Source organism: Chanos chanos, chromosome 14 (genome assembly GCF_902362185.1).
Source record: "Chanos chanos chromosome 14, fChaCha1.1, whole genome shotgun sequence".
Taxonomy (NCBI): domain Eukaryota; kingdom Metazoa; phylum Chordata; class Actinopteri; order Gonorynchiformes; family Chanidae; genus Chanos; species Chanos chanos.
In genome coordinates, this window is record NC_044508.1 from 8,944,298 (window position 1) to 8,962,456 (window position 18,159).

General features: G+C 39.5%; 3 protein-coding genes across 3 annotated transcripts in view; all 3 read right to left on the minus strand.

Annotated features, from left to right (window-relative positions):
• The window catches only part of trpm6 (transient receptor potential cation channel, subfamily M, member 6), a 20,926-nt gene extending 11,694 nt beyond the window's left edge, over positions 1-9,232 (minus strand). The window contains exons 1-16 of the mRNA XM_030791823.1: positions 9,209-9,232; positions 8,238-8,317; positions 7,819-7,857; positions 7,343-7,538; positions 6,714-6,927; positions 5,883-6,007; positions 5,322-5,493; positions 4,870-5,044; positions 4,215-4,341; positions 3,450-3,522; positions 2,975-3,075; positions 2,387-2,521; positions 2,000-2,053; positions 1,713-1,853; positions 1,127-1,231; positions 774-1,039 (exon numbers count right to left, since the gene is read on the minus strand). Of these exons, the coding sequence (XP_030647683.1) occupies positions 774-1,039; positions 1,127-1,231; positions 1,713-1,853; positions 2,000-2,053; positions 2,387-2,521; positions 2,975-3,075; positions 3,450-3,522; positions 4,215-4,341; positions 4,870-5,044; positions 5,322-5,493; positions 5,883-6,007; positions 6,714-6,927; positions 7,343-7,538; positions 7,819-7,857; positions 8,238-8,317; positions 9,209-9,232 (2,027 nt within the window). The remainder of the gene's footprint in view (positions 1-773; positions 1,040-1,126; positions 1,232-1,712; positions 1,854-1,999; positions 2,054-2,386; positions 2,522-2,974; positions 3,076-3,449; positions 3,523-4,214; positions 4,342-4,869; positions 5,045-5,321; positions 5,494-5,882; positions 6,008-6,713; positions 6,928-7,342; positions 7,539-7,818; positions 7,858-8,237; positions 8,318-9,208) is intronic.
• A 1,900-nt stretch (positions 9,233-11,132) lies between these two features.
• Positions 11,133-12,296, minus strand: LOC115827927 (uncharacterized protein C9orf40 homolog). Its single transcript, XM_030791824.1, has 2 exons — positions 11,955-12,296; positions 11,133-11,593 (listed from the first exon to the last, which is right to left on the minus strand). The coding sequence occupies exons 1-2, from the start codon at positions 12,294-12,296 to the stop codon at positions 11,438-11,440; spliced, it is 498 nt and encodes a 165-aa protein (XP_030647684.1). The 3' UTR covers positions 11,133-11,437.
• Positions 12,297-12,491: 195 nt separating this feature from the next.
• Positions 12,492-17,474, minus strand: carnmt1 (carnosine N-methyltransferase 1). Its single transcript, XM_030791825.1, has 8 exons — positions 17,329-17,474; positions 15,545-15,740; positions 15,042-15,208; positions 14,453-14,593; positions 14,076-14,254; positions 13,744-13,857; positions 13,499-13,602; positions 12,492-13,184 (listed from the first exon to the last, which is right to left on the minus strand). The coding sequence occupies exons 1-8, from the start codon at positions 17,472-17,474 to the stop codon at positions 12,999-13,001; spliced, it is 1,233 nt and encodes a 410-aa protein (XP_030647685.1). The 3' UTR covers positions 12,492-12,998.
• Between the last annotated feature and the right edge of the window lie 685 nt (positions 17,475-18,159).

Here is an 18,159-nt window from a genome sequence, read left to right on the forward strand (position 1 = left end):
AGTTTTGGCATCATCTCTACCACTGTTTCCAGCTAGAAGGATTCTAATGGTATTCTTTTGATCTAACATAACATAACCAGCTGTTGTTTTAATACAAGAACACAACAAGAAAAAAAATCTGTGACCCTTTCCACTGTCATAAAAATTAACCCACTGGTTAACTGATTTGGACTGTGAAAGCTCCCCTGAAACCACTTTAACAGTGTTAGCATTTGCTGTGACACCAAACATGGCCTTGGTCACCTTAAACATATTATGATAAGAGAACATAAACTGTGGGACAGCTTGTGACACTATACAAATGACATGTTTGTAACGCCTCTCGGCAAGCTGACAAGATGACAAAAAACTTGCATATCTCATGATAACTTTATGGTAAAATCTCATTAATGCTGACAACACCGCACTGTAAGCACTATTATAGACAGATAGATAGATAGATAGATAGATAGATAGATAGATAGATAGATAGATAGATAGATAGATAGATAGATAGATAGATAGACAGACAGAGATATAATTATATATCTAGACAGATAGAGATATAATTATATATCTAGACAGACAGATAGATAGATAGATAGATAGATAGATAGATAGATAGATAGATAGATAGATAGATAGATAGATAGACAGATTGATAGATAGACAGATAGACAGATAGATAGATAGATAGATAGATAGATAGATAGATAGACAGATAGACAGATAGATAGATAGATAGACAGATAAAGATACATAATTATTTCATTTAAGCAATTTGTCAGACTGACAGTGAGTACGTCTTCAGTTCGTCCGCGATGCCATCTGTCATGTTGCTGTCCTTTGCCTCGGTTGCCATGGCGCGGTACAGTTTGCAGGCGACCACTGCCCTGGCCAAGGCCTCCTCCCCATGTTGCCATAACAATAACGCCATTTTCTGCCTCCTCTTCAGCACTGCCCAAACAAACAGGTCATTGAAGGTGTAAACAAAAAACGATGAATCATTCAGCTCTGTGCTGGGAGTCATCCTCACATCCGGAGAGGTCACCGTTTTCTCCTGCAATAAGAGTACATATTTCTTAGTTAATAAGTCGACAGAAGGGAAGAAGCAGAAAACTGGAGTTGGAAATGAGTTGTTTAAGACCTTGCTTCTGTAAGGCTGAGCAGTGCGGAAGAAGTATGAGCGAGGGGGACTATTCTCAGGGATGGAGAGCCTGCTGAAGCGACCGGTGTTCTCCCGACTGCCTTCCTGAACAAAACACAGATACAGTTCATTACAGCGATCAAGGACAAGTCTCCCCATTTCTCCTTTAGAGGACTTCATTTATCTTCACAATGCCATTGTTTCTCAGGGATCTGAAATTAAGACAGTTTTTGTTGCTCCAAATTAAAACAAATTAAAGCGGTAATTATACTACGGTAATTATACAACAAAGGTGACTCAGCAAATATGTGTCATTTCACACGAAATATTTGTGTCATTTCCCAAGAAATACCTCACTCCCTTGAAAGTATGTGTTGTTTTTTGACCATACTTGAAATAAGATGACTATTTTGACAACGGTTGACCAAAAATTGTTCTTCTCAATTTTAATCATGTACTTTTGAATCATTCTCATACATGAAAAATCTCTGTGGGGATGGGTTTTCCTTTTGGCTGTAATGTACAGTTAGTCATGGCTTGAACCAATGGAAAACTCTACATGCTTTGTTTAAAATAAAGGAGAAACCTTGAATGCACCGTGCAGACGGTTGTAGAGAGCTCTGAAGTTCTTGCGTGTGTATGTGCTGCGATATGCTCCACCAATCAGATACTCGATCACCAGTCCAACATCAATCAGAGAGATCCTGTATCTTGCGGCCAGATGAGTCTGGGGACATGTACATTCACATTGTTCCCAATGAGTGTCTACATTTAACAATTAATGCAGAAGTCTTGTAATTTTTAAACCTTTTTTTTTCAATTAAGCTCCCAACTTCTAATTTCCTTTAAATTTTGGGAAAAAAAAATTCTAACCTGTTTTGCATCTGCTAGGATGTGGTGAAGGAAATTGTCTGTAGGGCCATGTTGCTACAAGTCAAACAATAATATAACTGTTCAATATGTTATTACAATTTAACAAACATTCCCATGACTAGAATTGCATTAAGTGGGATAATTCTGTATCATAAACCTTAATAAAACATACATAGTGCAATGCATATTACTGTAATTGTGGGGAATGCAACTATTTTAACATGTTATTAACTTTTTCATTATGTTATTGAATGTAGACTTTAATGGGCTACTACAATGCTAATGCAAAGAGTAGTAAGATATATGCAATGACAACGTATCATGTTTTACTACATTATCATGTGTCTACACATGCTGTTTTGAGGGGAGCATTTAATGTGTTATTACTGTGTTATAGAGCTCCTCCAGACGTGACACGTTGAGGAAACGCTTCATGGTCATGCCATTCTCAACGAGCAGCTGCACAAAACTGACCCGGTCCATAATCAATGCATCCAGCATAGTCTGTTCCAGAGAACCCACCTTAAAGCAGAAGATACCAAATCTTACACATAGACTGGGAGGAGCACAGTGTGATGAAACAATTCACCATATAACATAACCCATACATCCAAACTGAAATGGCTACACCATTCAATAGTCTGGGCCTCTCAATTCCAGCTGCAGGAAACCACAGGATTTCACATTTCTGGTACAGCCATACACACACATACTTGACTCATTAAGTGATAAAAAAAAGTCGCCCAATCACGTGAATAAAATGTGTTGGACTAGAACAAAACGTTCAAAAATACAAGTCACCACAACAAATATTGGAAAACTGAAGGCTGAAATACAACACCAAAATCACATGAACTACATTTTTCCTACAAAGTGTGAAAAAGAACAAAAGTTACATTGTGTCACAGGCAGAGATTCAAACAAAGTATGCCTGTTTATCATTAAGAGCCTCCACCCTGTATTTGAACAGCATACCTTCCAGTGTTGTCTGTTAATCAGGATATGTTCCTTAGCAATGTCAGCTCTGTCCCAGGCTAATGCTACACTCAGCTGGTCAGCGGGCGTGGCCTTGGTACCTGTCCGTCACATAAACAAGCCAATGAAAGGTCACCAAAAAGGTTAAGGTTAAGCAGCAGGAAAAAGTAGGATTTTTAATATATTTTTTTCAATGTTCTGATATTTGGCAGATAAAATAGTGTTATAAAAATACAGAAACAAATGATCCAGCGACAGCAGTCAATAGTGGTCATTAGAGCTTAAGAAATTCAGGACAATAAACAACAACACACACTCAGGCATCATCCTGGGGCATGACACAGTCAGTAATCAACTAAACAAACAGATCATTATTTTAATACATATTATTTCATCACTGGGATGACTGAAGACATGAGATGACCACACACACACACTCACACACACACACAAACACACACACACACATTTTTACCTTTCAGTGAAGCAGTCAAGATCGCCACATCTGCTTCTTGGTGATCTTGAGAGTCCATGTCGAAAATTGAGATCTGTTTTAATGTTTCAGAATAAAAGAGATCACTGATCAACAGGGAGAATGTCCATAACGACAAAGGTTCAAATAGTTGGAACGCCTGAAACATTATTACAAAATACAGTGACACAAGATTCTGCTCACTCAGCATTAACGTAAAACAAAAAGTGTCTGCAAAAGCAGTGACAGTACATATGAAGTGAAATAATGAAAAAAAAATCTGATGACGAACAGATGTGTGTTCAAAATAAAGCTTATGTCTCATCTGCATATATTGGTACATTTACAAGTGAATGGTGGAAGAGAGATAGGTGGGGGGGTGGGGGGGGGGTGTTTTGTCCTTCTTCTACACATCTCTGCCATTCTTTTCTGAGTGATTCAAATCCACTTAAAGAATCTATGTGCCTGGGGACCAGATTAATCCTCTCTCTTCTATTAATATGGAAATATGTTTCATGCACCATCACCCCAATTATTCTGTACTCATTTATTTCTGTAGCACTGAGACGCTGTGCTGAGTATGTTAGAGTGAAGAAAAATCTGTTTAATGCTTTATTGTCACAAGCTAGAAATATAACGACAAGACTGAATCCTAGCCATGCAGAAAAGCAGGAGAATGAGAGAGAGATAGACAGACACATAAAAAAAAAGACAGGAGATATATGATGGATATGTATGCTATAGAGGTAAATAAACAGGTTTTCTCACATAATCTCTGTACTTCATACAATCCATGAGAAGGTTAAACAGACGACTGGCCTCTGCACTGTCCACACCGTTAAACATGCTCTGGATCCTTTCCAAAAAATCCTGCTTTATGTCTGGTTCCAGCTGTCTGTAGAAAAGTACATTGGTCAAATGTGTGAGAAAATTCTTCAACCATTTCTCAAGATGACAACTGTCAACACCCTCCACCAAAATGGCCTCAGAAGATACACTCAGGAGTAGACATCGAGAATCCATAAATACAGTAAAAATAACACAATTTATGCTGCTGGAATATTATTTGGAAAAACTCATTACATGTGATATGGTTTGAAGCAAACTGACATGCAGTGGAAGCCATGTTAAAAGCAAAAGCAAATAAATAAAATCCTCTTCTAGCATCTTACTTTTGGCAGGAAGGGCTTCTGTGTAATTATTAAAATCAAACTGTTGCTTCAAACATGACAGGGAATAATGTTGGTTCACTACTTAAAATTAATACATTTATTAATGCACGCATTGATGCTTTACTACTGCAGAATTTAAGCAAAACATTACAATCTCCATATGTGGCCAGACAATGAGAGAATGCCAGTAATTTTCATAATTTAATATAAACTGAATGCTTACACACACACACATACACACACACACACACCTGTCCTCTGTTGTCTGTTTGTATATAAATGCCAGTAGGTCAGCTGCTTTCCCAGTGCCTTCGAACACAATAACAGGTGTAGCTGGCGAACTGCTGAGATAGTCCATAACCAGTGTGAGTATAGCAGGACCCCCTTCCACCACAACACACACCACAGGAACCCCCTGACCCAGCCCTGAGAAACACAACACACACACACACGCACACACACACGCACACACAAACACACATGCACACACACACAATGCACATACACATATACATATACACATATATGTACATGCACAAGGAGAAACATTCCCACAAACAAATACACACACACACACACAAATACACACACGCAAACACACATGCAAACAGAAAAACACACACACGAAGGAATGAGAATGTGGAGACAAAACCAACAGGACACTTGGATTAAAACATATGCGTACAGACAAACACAAACTCACTTGAATGGATTCTCTGCAGGCTAATGTGTCTCTCCAGCTTTCTCCTCAGTTCCATTTGTCCACCCTGTTTTCCCATAGTACCATCATCAACCAGCAGGAAGTAGGAGTGCAGGCTGTTCAGACACTCCCTCTTACTCAGAGGGTTCCCCACCATTTGGTAGGGCCGGAGAACCTGAGGAATTACACGCGCTAAATGACAATGCTTATGCAATGCACAGGGTAGTACTCAGAGGCTTCTACTATAATCACAAACGTACTGATGAAGAGATCAGTTTTTCCACTGAACAGCCAAAACAGACAGATCATTTTACACAAGAATATGAAAGATGCAGTTGAGGACACATGCTGATAAAAAAAAAAAATCTAACGTGAAAACAGAAAAAAAGAGAACAGAGACACAGCAGAAGCGAACACAGTTGAAGGGTAAAAAAAAAATTTGTTATGATACCATATGATATAATATAACACGCTGGGCTGGAGAGGAACTGTGCTCTTAAACCCGTCTGTGATATATACCATCATATCAGTTGTTACCAAAGTAATAGCGATTATGAAACTAACATCTCTTCCTATGAGGTCACTGTGATTCTCAATGATGCCCCAGGGTGTGATTCCCACAGCGTTCCTCTTCCTGAAATCATGAGTGCCATACTCTCTTACAGCCTCACCAATGTACCTCGAAATCCCTGAATGAAGCAGAAGCCAAAAAAAAAAAAAAAAAGTAAATCAACTATACAAAGATAATGTGGTGCCATTGCAGGTAGTGACATAAAGAAACATTACCACATGCTCTATGTATGAGATAATGCACAAGTGAAGCACTTAGGTAAATACACACACGCACATACTCTTAAACACACAAACATAAACTCTGATTATATCTAAATGTGAGGCAAATAAAGTGAAAGTAGAATGACATATGTACACACAGATAAACACACATATAAACACACACACACACACACACAGAAGTATACAGTCGGCGATTTGCAGGGGAATGAGGGGGGATGTCATCCCCCTTGTTAGCAAATTGACCAAAATGCATCCCCCTTGTTAACCTGCCATCCCCCTATATACTCTATAGAGTAGTGTCAGTGACCATTGGACCATACCCCCTGCTGGCCATTGGGCCATAACCCTTATTCAAAAATAACAAATCACCTACTGCACTTGTATATCTATGTGTATACATATACATATTAGAGAGAGAGAGAGAGAGAGAGAGAGAGAGTGAGAAATAAACACCAATACAAATTACTGTGAGGTGAATATAGTGAAAGTTTTAAAGACACAAGCTCACTCACAGATAAAGACGAACTAAACAATGACATCGCACAGTTTTGATTTGCCAAACAAGTAAATGACAGAAGACACACACACACACACACAGACCTGTGTTAATCCCGTCTGTGAAGATCCAGGCTCCTGTACTCTCTGCAGCTGTGATGAGGCCCTTACTGAGGGCTTGACTCACACGAGGAGGCAGGGAAAAATTGTCCACACCACCGTGAACAGAGATGACCAGCTTCGGCACCTCCATCTGCCACTCCCTTAGCATCAAATGCATCAGCAGCTCTGGTCTGGTGTCACATGACAGCCGAACATACTGCAGACACATCCCAAAAGGAAAAAAAAAAAAAACTAAGTATAATATATAATACATTATATACTTATTATATATAAGTATGTAATAACAGCCGTTTCATTGACTTTACGACTTCTCTACTCTAGTTCTTTCCTAACGCACCTGATTCAGTGATTCAAGCAGTGAACAGCTGATGAAGGTGGTATGAATCAAATGTAGATGATGTGGATCAAATGCAGTCATAAAGCAAAATGTCAGAACTGTAAATAATTGATATAATATGCACCGCTTCCCGCAGAGAAACAGCTTTTGCTTTGAGAAGCATAAATGTTCCATGTGAATCAGAGCAAAGATGCACGGGTACACGCACACACACACACACACGCACGCACGCACACACACACACACACACACACACACACACACACAGAACCACCTTGGCCCGGCAGGAGCGTTTGGTGCTGTCCTGAAAGTCAATAGATCCAAAGGCATCAGTAGGGCTTGCCCTGGTGTGGAGCTCCATGTTCCACTCCTCCCCACTGTGTCTCCATAATGCTGGAACATCTCTCAGGGGGCTGGAAGACCCAGACTCCAGGTATGTGTGCTCTCCAATCAGCCTCCCGCAACAACACCTTAGAGAGGAGAGAGGGAGAGAGAGAGAGAGAGAGAGAGTGCTCTGTAGGTAATGAAATGTGATGTTTGTAGCTCTAAGTCTTAAGGTATCCTTGTTAAACATGGCCTTAATATGATTACACAACATGTGAATGAAAAGGGAGCTGGCTTATGTATATACTGATCAAAATAGTGACTTCTTTCTCGAGTAATTCTGAAAAATGAAGAACGAGCATGTAATACTTGTCCATCTTCGGTTAAATCGAAGTGATTTGAACTTGACTGATGGTGGAAACATACCTGATTAAGCTTTGACATACTTGACAGACTGGATTACATCTGGAGGAAATAACACAGAAACACAGACACACATTTATAAACAAATTATACCAATTAACTACTTTAGCTACAGATTTAACAGAATAACAGAAAGCAAATATATTTTAGATAGTATATACTATAATAAGATAATGAACACAAGCACGCACGCGCGCACACACACACACACTCATTCATATACATACATACATTTATATATATATATATATATACACACACACACACACACACACACACACATATACATATACATATATATGTGTGTGTGTGTGTGTGTGTGTGTGTGTGTGTGTGTGTATATATATATATATATATATATATATATATATACACACACACACACACACATGGACAGATATAGATAAGTTTCTGTAAAGCACCTATGCTGGTCTCGAGATGCTGGCAGAAACTTCACACATTCTCTCTTGTAGAAGGTGGTCTGGATCCAAGACTGTCTAGGCTACAAAAAAGATCAATAACTTTTTGTTTTCATGAGTTGTAAGAATTCCCACTTTGAGACTGATCTCTTAAATCATTTTACTTCCATTAAGTGTCACACCAATAGTCTTATTTAACCATCACAGTAAAGGGTTCCTTCAAATTAACTTTGCCTGCTTGACAGACACTTACTAAATCTAATTCTGCACTTTATTGCAATGTAGAAAGGAAACGTCTGGTTCTCAGTGCAGTCTTCGCGCCTGTTCAAGACACCAGCCTACTATTCAAAACAATGTAGGTTTAAAGTTTTTCAGCACACATACTATACCCACTTCCCCTCTTCTCATATTACTGGATTCATTTTATTATGTGTCAAACATTTCCAAGAAAAAAAAAATTCACAGGAAGTCTACACAGCCTCTTCCTGAATTTCAAACAGTGGTTTGGACTCCATGGCTCCTTGTATTGGGTTTGTGTGAACACTTTTATTAAAATGCAGGACGCAGGATGTCCGAAGCCAGGGAGGAAAGCCAATGAGAAATAGTTGATTGTGATTCAAAACAGACCAAAAAATAGTGTCACAGAGTTTCACAAAACCACATAAAATTATAATTAAGACTTAGAATTTAAAATGCAGTAAATACAGCGCTTCCAGTAAAAAGACAAATTTCCAGAGCATGGGGAACCACCATTCAACAGGATCTTGAGAACAATACTTGACGTAATGCAGCCGCAGTTGAGAGGAGGAAAGATAATGTTACTACGGCTGAGCTGAGCGAACTTGACAGGTTTTATCACTTTGACAAAAAATCAGCAAGCAAAATCAGTTAAAAACAACAGCAACAACAACAACCGTGTGTGTATCTCAGTTATTAATTCCACTTAATAATCACAGTATTTAAATATCCTTTACCGTTCTCTCCAGACGTTCAACCATGCTCGTCCTCGAGTTTCACGTCGTTGCCTGCACTTTAGTGCCTATAGTGTCTAGCTGTTGCTGCTGCTTGACTCAAGTAGGAAGTACAAGTTATTTTTCAGGGAAGTGGCGTGTTAAATTTTAAGAAATCTGAGGGATTGCTTATCGGTAAACACGACCCCGTCAGTAATTATTTGCAGAGTGAGCTTCGATTTCAGTCACAAGTATAAATGACAGTTTAGTCTTCGTATTGAAACTGATCCAAAACGTGTATTTCAAAGACCAGTTTGTGATTTCTTATGCAGCTGGCGACTTAAAACGGGCTCGGTCTACTGCTTCCCGAACGAATTTGGCTGCTATACTGATTACTCTTTTACGCTTTTGCAGCGACCCGTCTCGATGTCCGCTGTGGGGAAACCGTATGCAAATGAATGGCTGACTTAATGTCTTCACTCCCCTTAGGGCTGTTTAATGTGCGCGAGCGGACAAATAACGGAAAGAATGGTTTAACAGAGACCAGCGATAACGCGTGACAAGTCAAACAAAGTCGCCAATGCAATGTTTAAAAAAGGGTGGTCCGGGCACATACCAGGTTTGCTTTTAAGCAGCTCTTTTTTTGGGGGGGGGGGGGGGGGGGGGGGGGGGGGTCATGGATATGTCATGGATATATCGCCTCAGAGTTGCTTCACTGTGATTTACATTTGCCTTTACAAATAGTTTTCGAAGACTTGTGATGTTCTTCCTAATTCTGTCGCCACGAAGTTTAAGAAAAAATTCAGTTCTAAAAATGCATATCAAATAGTACCACTAATATACCCGAGTTTAGCTATAAAATACCCTCTCCGAGTTTCATTAAATTAAAGCAGCGAAACAGTATCCCACCAAGAGTTCCATACCTAAACTTGTGGTTCTCGTGCACGCGAAGAGAAGTGCATTAACCCTCCTCAGTTGTGACATTCTAAGCCTCAGAAGATCAGAGAACGTTATTTAGGATTTCCACCAAGGGTTAAACACTAAATACAATGCTTACCATATTAGCAGGCAGCAAAAGCACAATAAAACAAGCTGTCACAAATAGCCAACTAAGTCTGTCGGTTCATCTGTTCAGCTGTTTTGTGATTAGTCTGAAGACGTTGGCTGCCACCTCTGAGTTTTCTGCTAGGTTCAAAGGTAAGTGATTGTCTGTTTGAGGTTAGAAACCTCCTTGGTTCACCTCTTCCACAATTACCACGTATGGGAACACAACAGCCAATCAGGGTTGAGAGTGCACATTGTTTCAATAGTAAATATAGGTGCATAAATCCTCACAAGCACTGAAAAAGAAACACTAAAAAAAGATGTTAGCAGCACAGTACATGGTGAAAACAAACCCAGTCTTTACTGTCATAGAATGAACTTTGGCCTGTAGACTAAGACAGTGTGGTATGAATTCCTCATTGAATTTCCAAAGCATTAATGAACAAAAAGAAACTGAACACCATACAAAACCAAATTTTATTGTTTCAGAGTAATTTCCAAAACAGTTCAGTGCATAATAAAAGGCCAACCACTGAAACAGACAAATGGCTGCTTTTAAGGTACATTTTTGTCTCTCATTCAGGAAAAAAAGTTCTTAACTCAGTGTAACTCAGTTTACAACATCAAGTAGAGAGAAAATATCTTGAATATACTGGAACTGGTGAGGAATTGTTGACAAGAAGCAAAATCTTCATACAAAAACTCCACATATTGCTGAGAGCAAAGGAAAAAAAAAAACAGGACTACCTTAAAAAAAAAAAAGAGTACTACCTTAAACACAAGGTTAACATCATGTTCACTGCTGTATGGTACTACAAATGCACCAGCACAAACTGAATACCAGCATACATAACTGATATGAATAAGATCGCCAGTAAATGAACCTAACAGAATCACTTCAGAAGGAGAGATCACATAAGTCCAGCCCATGTTCTCATGATGATACATCCACTAAGTCTGTTAAAATACTCCGTAGTTTCACATTTTTGAGAACATTAGTAGTAAGATTGTAGTTTCTTTGATGGGAGTGGAATTAATCTGACTTATATGTGAAATGTGCTTTATGTATATATCAATGGGACAGGTCATGTTCACCACACACAGATTCTGTACATCTCTGCACGTTGTCTGATTATCCATAAAGCCACGAGGCTGTCACCAATGCCACTGACAGAGTCACAGTGTCTGCTGGATTGGTATTTAGTCTCCTCATGTCTCCATCGCTTCCAGATCTTTGGAATGGCTTGTTCCAGAAGTTTCTGAAGCATTGTCACCATCCAGCAATGACAAATCAAGTTCTGGTAGCGGAACTCTCCAATACTGGAAAGAATTATAAGAGCTGAGGTCTTCATCTGTGCAAGTCACCTGAAAATATTCACAGAAATGGGAACCATATTAAAGGAGTAATACTAAAAGTTTATTTAGTATCCTGTGCTAAAAGGACCGATAACAAGTCAAATGTATGTAAAACTGTCATTATATCGTTTCTCTTAAAACCTCAACGATTTTCATTAGTGCATGTGAAAACTGATAAGCTCTATTATGATATAGACCTCTGGCGACATCTAGTGTACAACTATAGAACGGTTTTGTTTTTTGTAATTACGATCAGTTCACAGAAATGGCCTTCGTTTTTTCCAGAGAACACTCGCCTATACACAACATTCGGATGACAGTAAGCGCGAGGCCAATTTACCTTTTCATTACTTTCTGATTTAAACTGTACCCCCTCTCTGGTACCTGTCTTTGGGGGTACGCATGATGAGGAACGCACAGGTGGTTTGCTTTCATCTCGGAATCTTCCAGAACTCATCCCCCTGTCAGGCGAGTTTTTCATGCTGGTTAATGTTTTCTTTGGCGACAAAGTAAATTCATGCGATTCCTCCTCCTCCTCAAAAAAGTTCGGTCTCTTCCTGCAGCGATTCCCAACTAACGTTAATAAGGACGGCGAAGCAGTAGTTTGGACCATATGCGCACATTTGTGGTGCGTCTCAGGGCCACATAGTGAGCTCAGACGCTTATTTGGAACGTCGCTAAGTAGGACGTTTTCTGCTCTCCGTTTCGTCATATGCGCAAAAGTTTTCGGATATTTTATAAAAATTTGCAAATGTATCTGTTTTTTCGCAAATCTTGCACAAACGACTCGCTGCAAACAACTTCGCGGCGGTGTTTGTTTCTTCTTTATTAGCCGCACTCCATACTATATTTTTATAGCACCCCCGTGTGCCTGGTGGATCGAATTACACTCATTGGTAATACCTAAGACAGTTAAAACATTGTTCTTTCTTTATTGCAAAGTTGGGTCCGTAAATGTAAGATACATTTGAACACATCCATGTTCAACTTTAAGTTTAAAACAACTCATAATGTTTGCAGTGCTGGAAATTCAACAACAAATTATGACAATCAGTAAAGTTCATCAACTGAGCAGAAGTCGCCTTCACGCACTGCCAACGAATTCCAAAGGAGGCTTACTCACACATATAAAGAGATAACAAAAGTGAGCTTCAAACTCTCCATAACTCCATAGTAAAGATGATATAGCCATGGTAAAGACAATGTGAGGCACTAAAGTAGATAGTACACCACTTGAGACATGGATGAACTTTTAATCCTGGCCCTCCTAACCGAAGGATCTGTTTGATTTAAGAATGTATAAGAGCAGTCTTGATAAGTAAGCATTAAAAAATAATCAGTTGAACAACTTGTTTTGTTTTGTTTTGTTGTGTTTTCCAGGCCGTTTTTTTTCCTGGTGGAAGCTTCTTGGATGTCACGTCGTTGCATTGCTATTTCCGCTATGTGCTGGTTCCTCAAACTGTCCCTCCATCGCAGTCCCAATACCGTTTGAGAAAACGTCCACTGGTTTTCGCACCACGAAAAAAACACAGTCGTACAAGTACTTTAGCATGGAGCGGTCGTTCTCCGTGTAGGTGGTAAGGACTGACTCTTTCTCCACCTGAGAGAAGAACGAATTATTAAACAAAAATGAGCATGGACATTATTCAGTCTTGTATAAAAAAAAAAAAAGAAAAAGTGATCAAATCTCAAAATACCTCCAAGTTTTGTGCTCACAATACCCTTGTGGCTTCATTGATACCTTGTCGGCCGACATTAGACTGCTTTCACAAATGCCCTCATTAGGGCTACACATAACATTGTACCAACTATTTCCACTCCAGCAGACTCCAACAGATTTTACAGGAGTTAACAGGCACTGAGTCTCTGCTATAAACTACTTTAGTACTAAATGTGTATATCTGCTGTGCTTACCTCCAGCTGGAATCCATATCTCAGCATGGCAGCCTTTATGTCCTCATAACTCAGCTCAATGGATAATTCATTCGCCATATTTTCAAAGTGGTACAGAAGCGGGCCTTAAAGAAACATTTTTCAATTTTGTTATGAATAAGTATTAAATAGCGTCATTACAAAGAATGATGAAATATGGGACCTGAAATTAATTTGATTTATCTGCTTATGGAGCTTTGAAAGAACTTTAAAAATGACAAACTCACCCAAATTTATCCAGACACCACCAGGTTTTAGAATATTCCAGATGGTTTCAACATAATCTATGACATTGTGGGCAGTGTCGATAAAGAAACAGGTAGTGACACAGTCCCAAGTATCTGATGACGAGACACATCATTTCCATATTTCAAATCATTCTCTTTTTTATTATGGTGAACAATATATGGATGAGGAACAAACAGGTCACATCATGCATGTGCTTATTTTCTTCTTTTATAATAATAATAATCACTAATTTCAGGGCAAAACAAGCTCCATGATTGGCTCATCGTATTCAGTATCTGCATTACGATAGGCCCTGTGTTTAGTGACTCACCTGGTTCTGTGTAGACCTCCAGGAAGTCCCCAGCCACCATAGAGAAGTCTGAGTTTGGAGGAAGACTCTGGGGGTTGACGTCTGGGAAGAAGATCGGCCTCGTCTGATCCGACGACCTCTTGTTATTGCTGAACTGGTGAACCCAGGGGTAAAGGGTCATGGCGTTCTCCTTATCGCACCTAAGACATATGATTTTTCATATTTCCATTATTTCTTACTATAGCAATAGTCAAAACTCGACCAATATAAACTGTAAATCCTGAGAGCCAATCACTGTTCACGAGCTAGGCTAAACTGTATTTTTTTTTTTTAAATTTTACATATAAATCAGTTTCTACTGTCAAAAATATATGTAAACAGAGCAAGAAAAGAAATACCTGTTGAGGACAAAGTGGGATGAAAAAAGCATGAAAAAGCTCCATTCGTTTCCTTGGCAAGCGTAACCCAGACGAGTGATTTCCCACGCCAGTCGTCCCAGGCCCGCTCCTGGCACCAGCACTTTCACTGTCGACACATCACTGCGGAGAGCAACACATGGAAGATGTTACGTTATTAATGTTAATGATTACACATCCAACACCTACAAATCCATGTATATTAGACTGTATGCATATCTGATAGAGCAATTTATTCAGAAACAAGAGTGTTGAAGAATGAGTTTGGAGTAATCGAGCAGAAATCGCACTGTCTGTCTGATACTCATGCGGCAGAACACCAGGCCTGTCCCCGATTATCAAGTCCTTTTTCCTTCCAACATCAAACCAACAACCTTCCAGGTACTCACGTATTCCACAGCCATCTACTCAGTTACACTTAACTGAATAAAACAACATACTCACATAGGATTAGAACTGTCCGCTACTGGGGTCCAAACTAGCATCCCAGTGGGACCTATGTTATGCTTTGGGTTCTGGGCTTTGATTGACTGGTTCAGTTGTATTTGAATGAATACGACTGTTTGATCACCATTGGTCCTGGGGGAATCGTCTTTGGATCTCCTCGATGAGTGGCTTGTAACAGGAATCTCTCTCTGCTTTCCCAGCTTCACTCCAATCCCTGACAAACTGTTTGATGGTGGATTTGAGTTTGTCCATGTCGAACGTTGACGACGGTCCCACTTTCCTCAGATCATCCTGTCACCGGCGAGAAAAGAGTAAATCACCAAAGAGAGTCAGCAAGCTTTCAGTTTCAGACAGGAAAAAGCCACAGTGCACCAAACGAAACCTCCTGGACAATTTTGTGGACAGCAGTATATGAATTATGAAGATACACCACATAATAAATTGCCACAATGTGTAAAAACAAAAACATTAACTACGGAGCTATGTATATTATTTCCACACAATCACCAATGAACCATATACAACCAGTATCAACTTGACTGTGCCATTGGAATTAAAATGACATGTAATGAGAATATATCTGCTACTGTCTGCAATTTAAACTGGCTACTGTGATATTTGACGTACATCTTCTCCGTACTGGATATTCTCAAACATGTGAACGCAGTTTTGCACAATGGCCTGGAGAACCTCTTGGTTCTGGTCCACGCAGTGACGGATCTTGTCTAAATTGGGCAGAAAGTCTGGTAGAAGAAGTTGGTGGTGTTCTGGAAGGTACCGAAACTGCCGCTCAGCCCTGTTTACTCGTTCTTGAACATGGATCCTGGGCAAGAAACAAGGGGAAAACAGTGAATATTACATATTAAAAATGAAGAGTAGAGGAGAGCAAGAGTAGCAGATACCTCTAAAACATCATTGACACTACTATAAAGGTTTAATAAAGCAGGGAAGAGGGGAGTAAAAGTTAATAAGGAATAAGGAAAGTAGAAGTTAAACAGCAGAGTGTCTTCTTAGTGACTGGTTTAAAAAAAATCCAAAGACTTGTACGAAGTTGACAATAAAGTATATTATTACAGGGCTTTGTTGAATACTCGATTCTGACTGGTCAATTACGGCATTCTACGGTCTGTTATTTCTGTATAGCAGATCACTGCTATGTATAAGAGACCGTTGCTAAGCAAATATTTTTAGGGGAAGCAATACAACAATTTTTAAATCAGTAAAATCGTTTTTTAATTTCTTTAGTAAGTAGCCGTGTAATAAGCGGGATAATGTACAGCGAGCCGGCCATTATAGCCAAATAAACCCCCTCAGCGGTCGGGGTCCTACATCACCTTGTCGGGATTTATTTCGCGATAATGACCGGCTCGCTGTACATTATCCCTCATATAATACCCATCAGAGGTGTAATACATTTCCTGTAAGAACATCATATATATTTAGTGTATTATTCCCACCACAAAGCAAATGTGCACTTTACAAGTGTGATTTGCATTTGCCTTTGTACAGATTGGAGCACGTGAACCGTAGTCACAGAAACGTATGGCTTAATTGTGCGACATTAAATGGATATACTGCAGATGCATGATGTTACGTTTCAATATAGTACCTAATCAGCATAGCCTTGTTAACCTTTACGTCTCATGGGCGAACGCCTGGCCATGTGCTTATATGCCTATGAGAGGCACACAGTGACATTTCTTGCGCAACTTTAATCTCGCCATCTGCTGCATTTAAGAGTCAGTAAATGAAATTCTTTGAAATACTGAAATACCATGAAACTGTCTCCATCACATCAAGGTGCTTGATTTAACCAGACACATTTCATATCATTTGTACAACAGATGTCCAATTTATGAACCTAACCAAAATAGGCAGCTTAGATTGGTACTGCACCACACAATTGAAAATTAAGATGGGATAGTTCATGATAGCGGCTTTTTTGACTTGCTGATATCAACTTTATTTCACTGAAACAAGCCTCCATCGTACTGTATAACGGCTAAACATTACAGGGCAGATGCAAACACACACGTGCCTCAAGTTCGGTCCCAAGCACTAATTTACATAAGTTCTGTTACATTTGCCAGGAGTCTCTAAATTCCATTTGATCCAGTCCATACATTTAATTTTACGAAGCAGCAAAATGGTGTCAAGACAGCATGAACATAAACAAAACAAGACTCAGACTAGACTATTGCCATATGAAACAGTATGGCTGACTAACAGACTCGTAAACAATGATTTCATACTTCTGAATATCACTACAATCTGTCTTGGAATCGTTGTGTGTTAAACAGGGTGCTGTATGTAGGTATTATGATGTCGGCTCCAGCCAAGTTAACTTGTTCAGTTACATATCACATAGTCACTTTATTTTGTGAAAAGCGCTCGGGCTAAAGAGCTGATACCTGTAATATCTAAATGCATCGATTACTTTCCAAAAATGCTGTCGTTCAAGTCTCGCCTCTTCTTCTGGAGAACATTTTACCCTCTCTCGATAAGAATAAACATCTTGATTTCTCTCTTCTCCTGTCTCCCCTGCACCTTCGGCCATAGTAAATACTTCACTAGACAGTCATATGCACGCCCCTCGTTTCTTGCTCTGTGCCCTTTTAATTGTTCGCGGATATTAACTAAGGCACATTACTGCCACCAAATGGACTGGAGTAGAGACGTTGGACGTCTCCACTTGATCTCAAATCAATATCTGTATGCTAAATTATTGGAGTACTGGGAGGTAATTGAACTACTGGAGTAGGGGGTGGAAGAGAAAGAGAGAGAGAGGGAGAGAGAGAGAAATTATGTGTCCACAAACGCTTTTCAAGTAATCTTCTGATGTAGTTACATGTTCTGCATGTAACCCCGTATAGTCGACTATTCGATGATTTGATTTAAGGAGCCTGATTCGACTGCCAATCTCTCAGTCAAATCATTACAAAATGTGGTTATGAAACAAGGACCATTCCATTTAGACTATATGGGGTGCTGAATGTCTGATAAAATAAATTCCCATGCATTACTAGACTGTACTGACAGAGTGTGGGGTGGGGTGGGGGGGTTGTGGGCAAGCTGTGTGGGAAGTGTGAACAAGTGTTGATGTGGCTGGGGGCGGCCATGTAGCGAAGGTCGAAGGTTGTTTTAGTTGTAGTTGTAGCAGACTGAAAAAGTGGCATTTTTTCACTGTTCCTGTTTGGAAAGAAAATAAAGGGAATAAAAGCTGCTATACAGCACTCCTGTTC

Excerpts from the sequence above, each read along its gene's own strand:
- LOC115827927 (XM_030791824.1), bottom strand. The coding sequence starts at position 12,296 with ATGACGAAACGGAGAGCAGAAAACGTCCTACTTAGCGACGTTCCAAAT. Across the intron at positions 11,594-11,954 it reads AGACAGGTACCAGAGAGGGG|GTGACTTGCACAGATGAAGA; the intron begins GTACAGTTTAAA and ends GAATATTTTCAG.
- carnmt1 (XM_030791825.1), bottom strand. The coding sequence starts at position 17,474 with ATGGCCGAAGGTGCAGGGGAGACAGGAGAAGAGAGAAATCAAGATGTT. Across the intron at positions 15,209-15,544 it reads ATATCCAGTACGGAGAAGAT|GATGATCTGAGGAAAGTGGG; the intron begins GTACGTCAAATA and ends CGCCGGTGACAG. Across the intron at positions 13,185-13,498 it reads GATATGGATTCCAGCTGGAG|GTGGAGAAAGAGTCAGTCCT; the intron begins GTAAGCACAGCA and ends TTCTTCTCTCAG.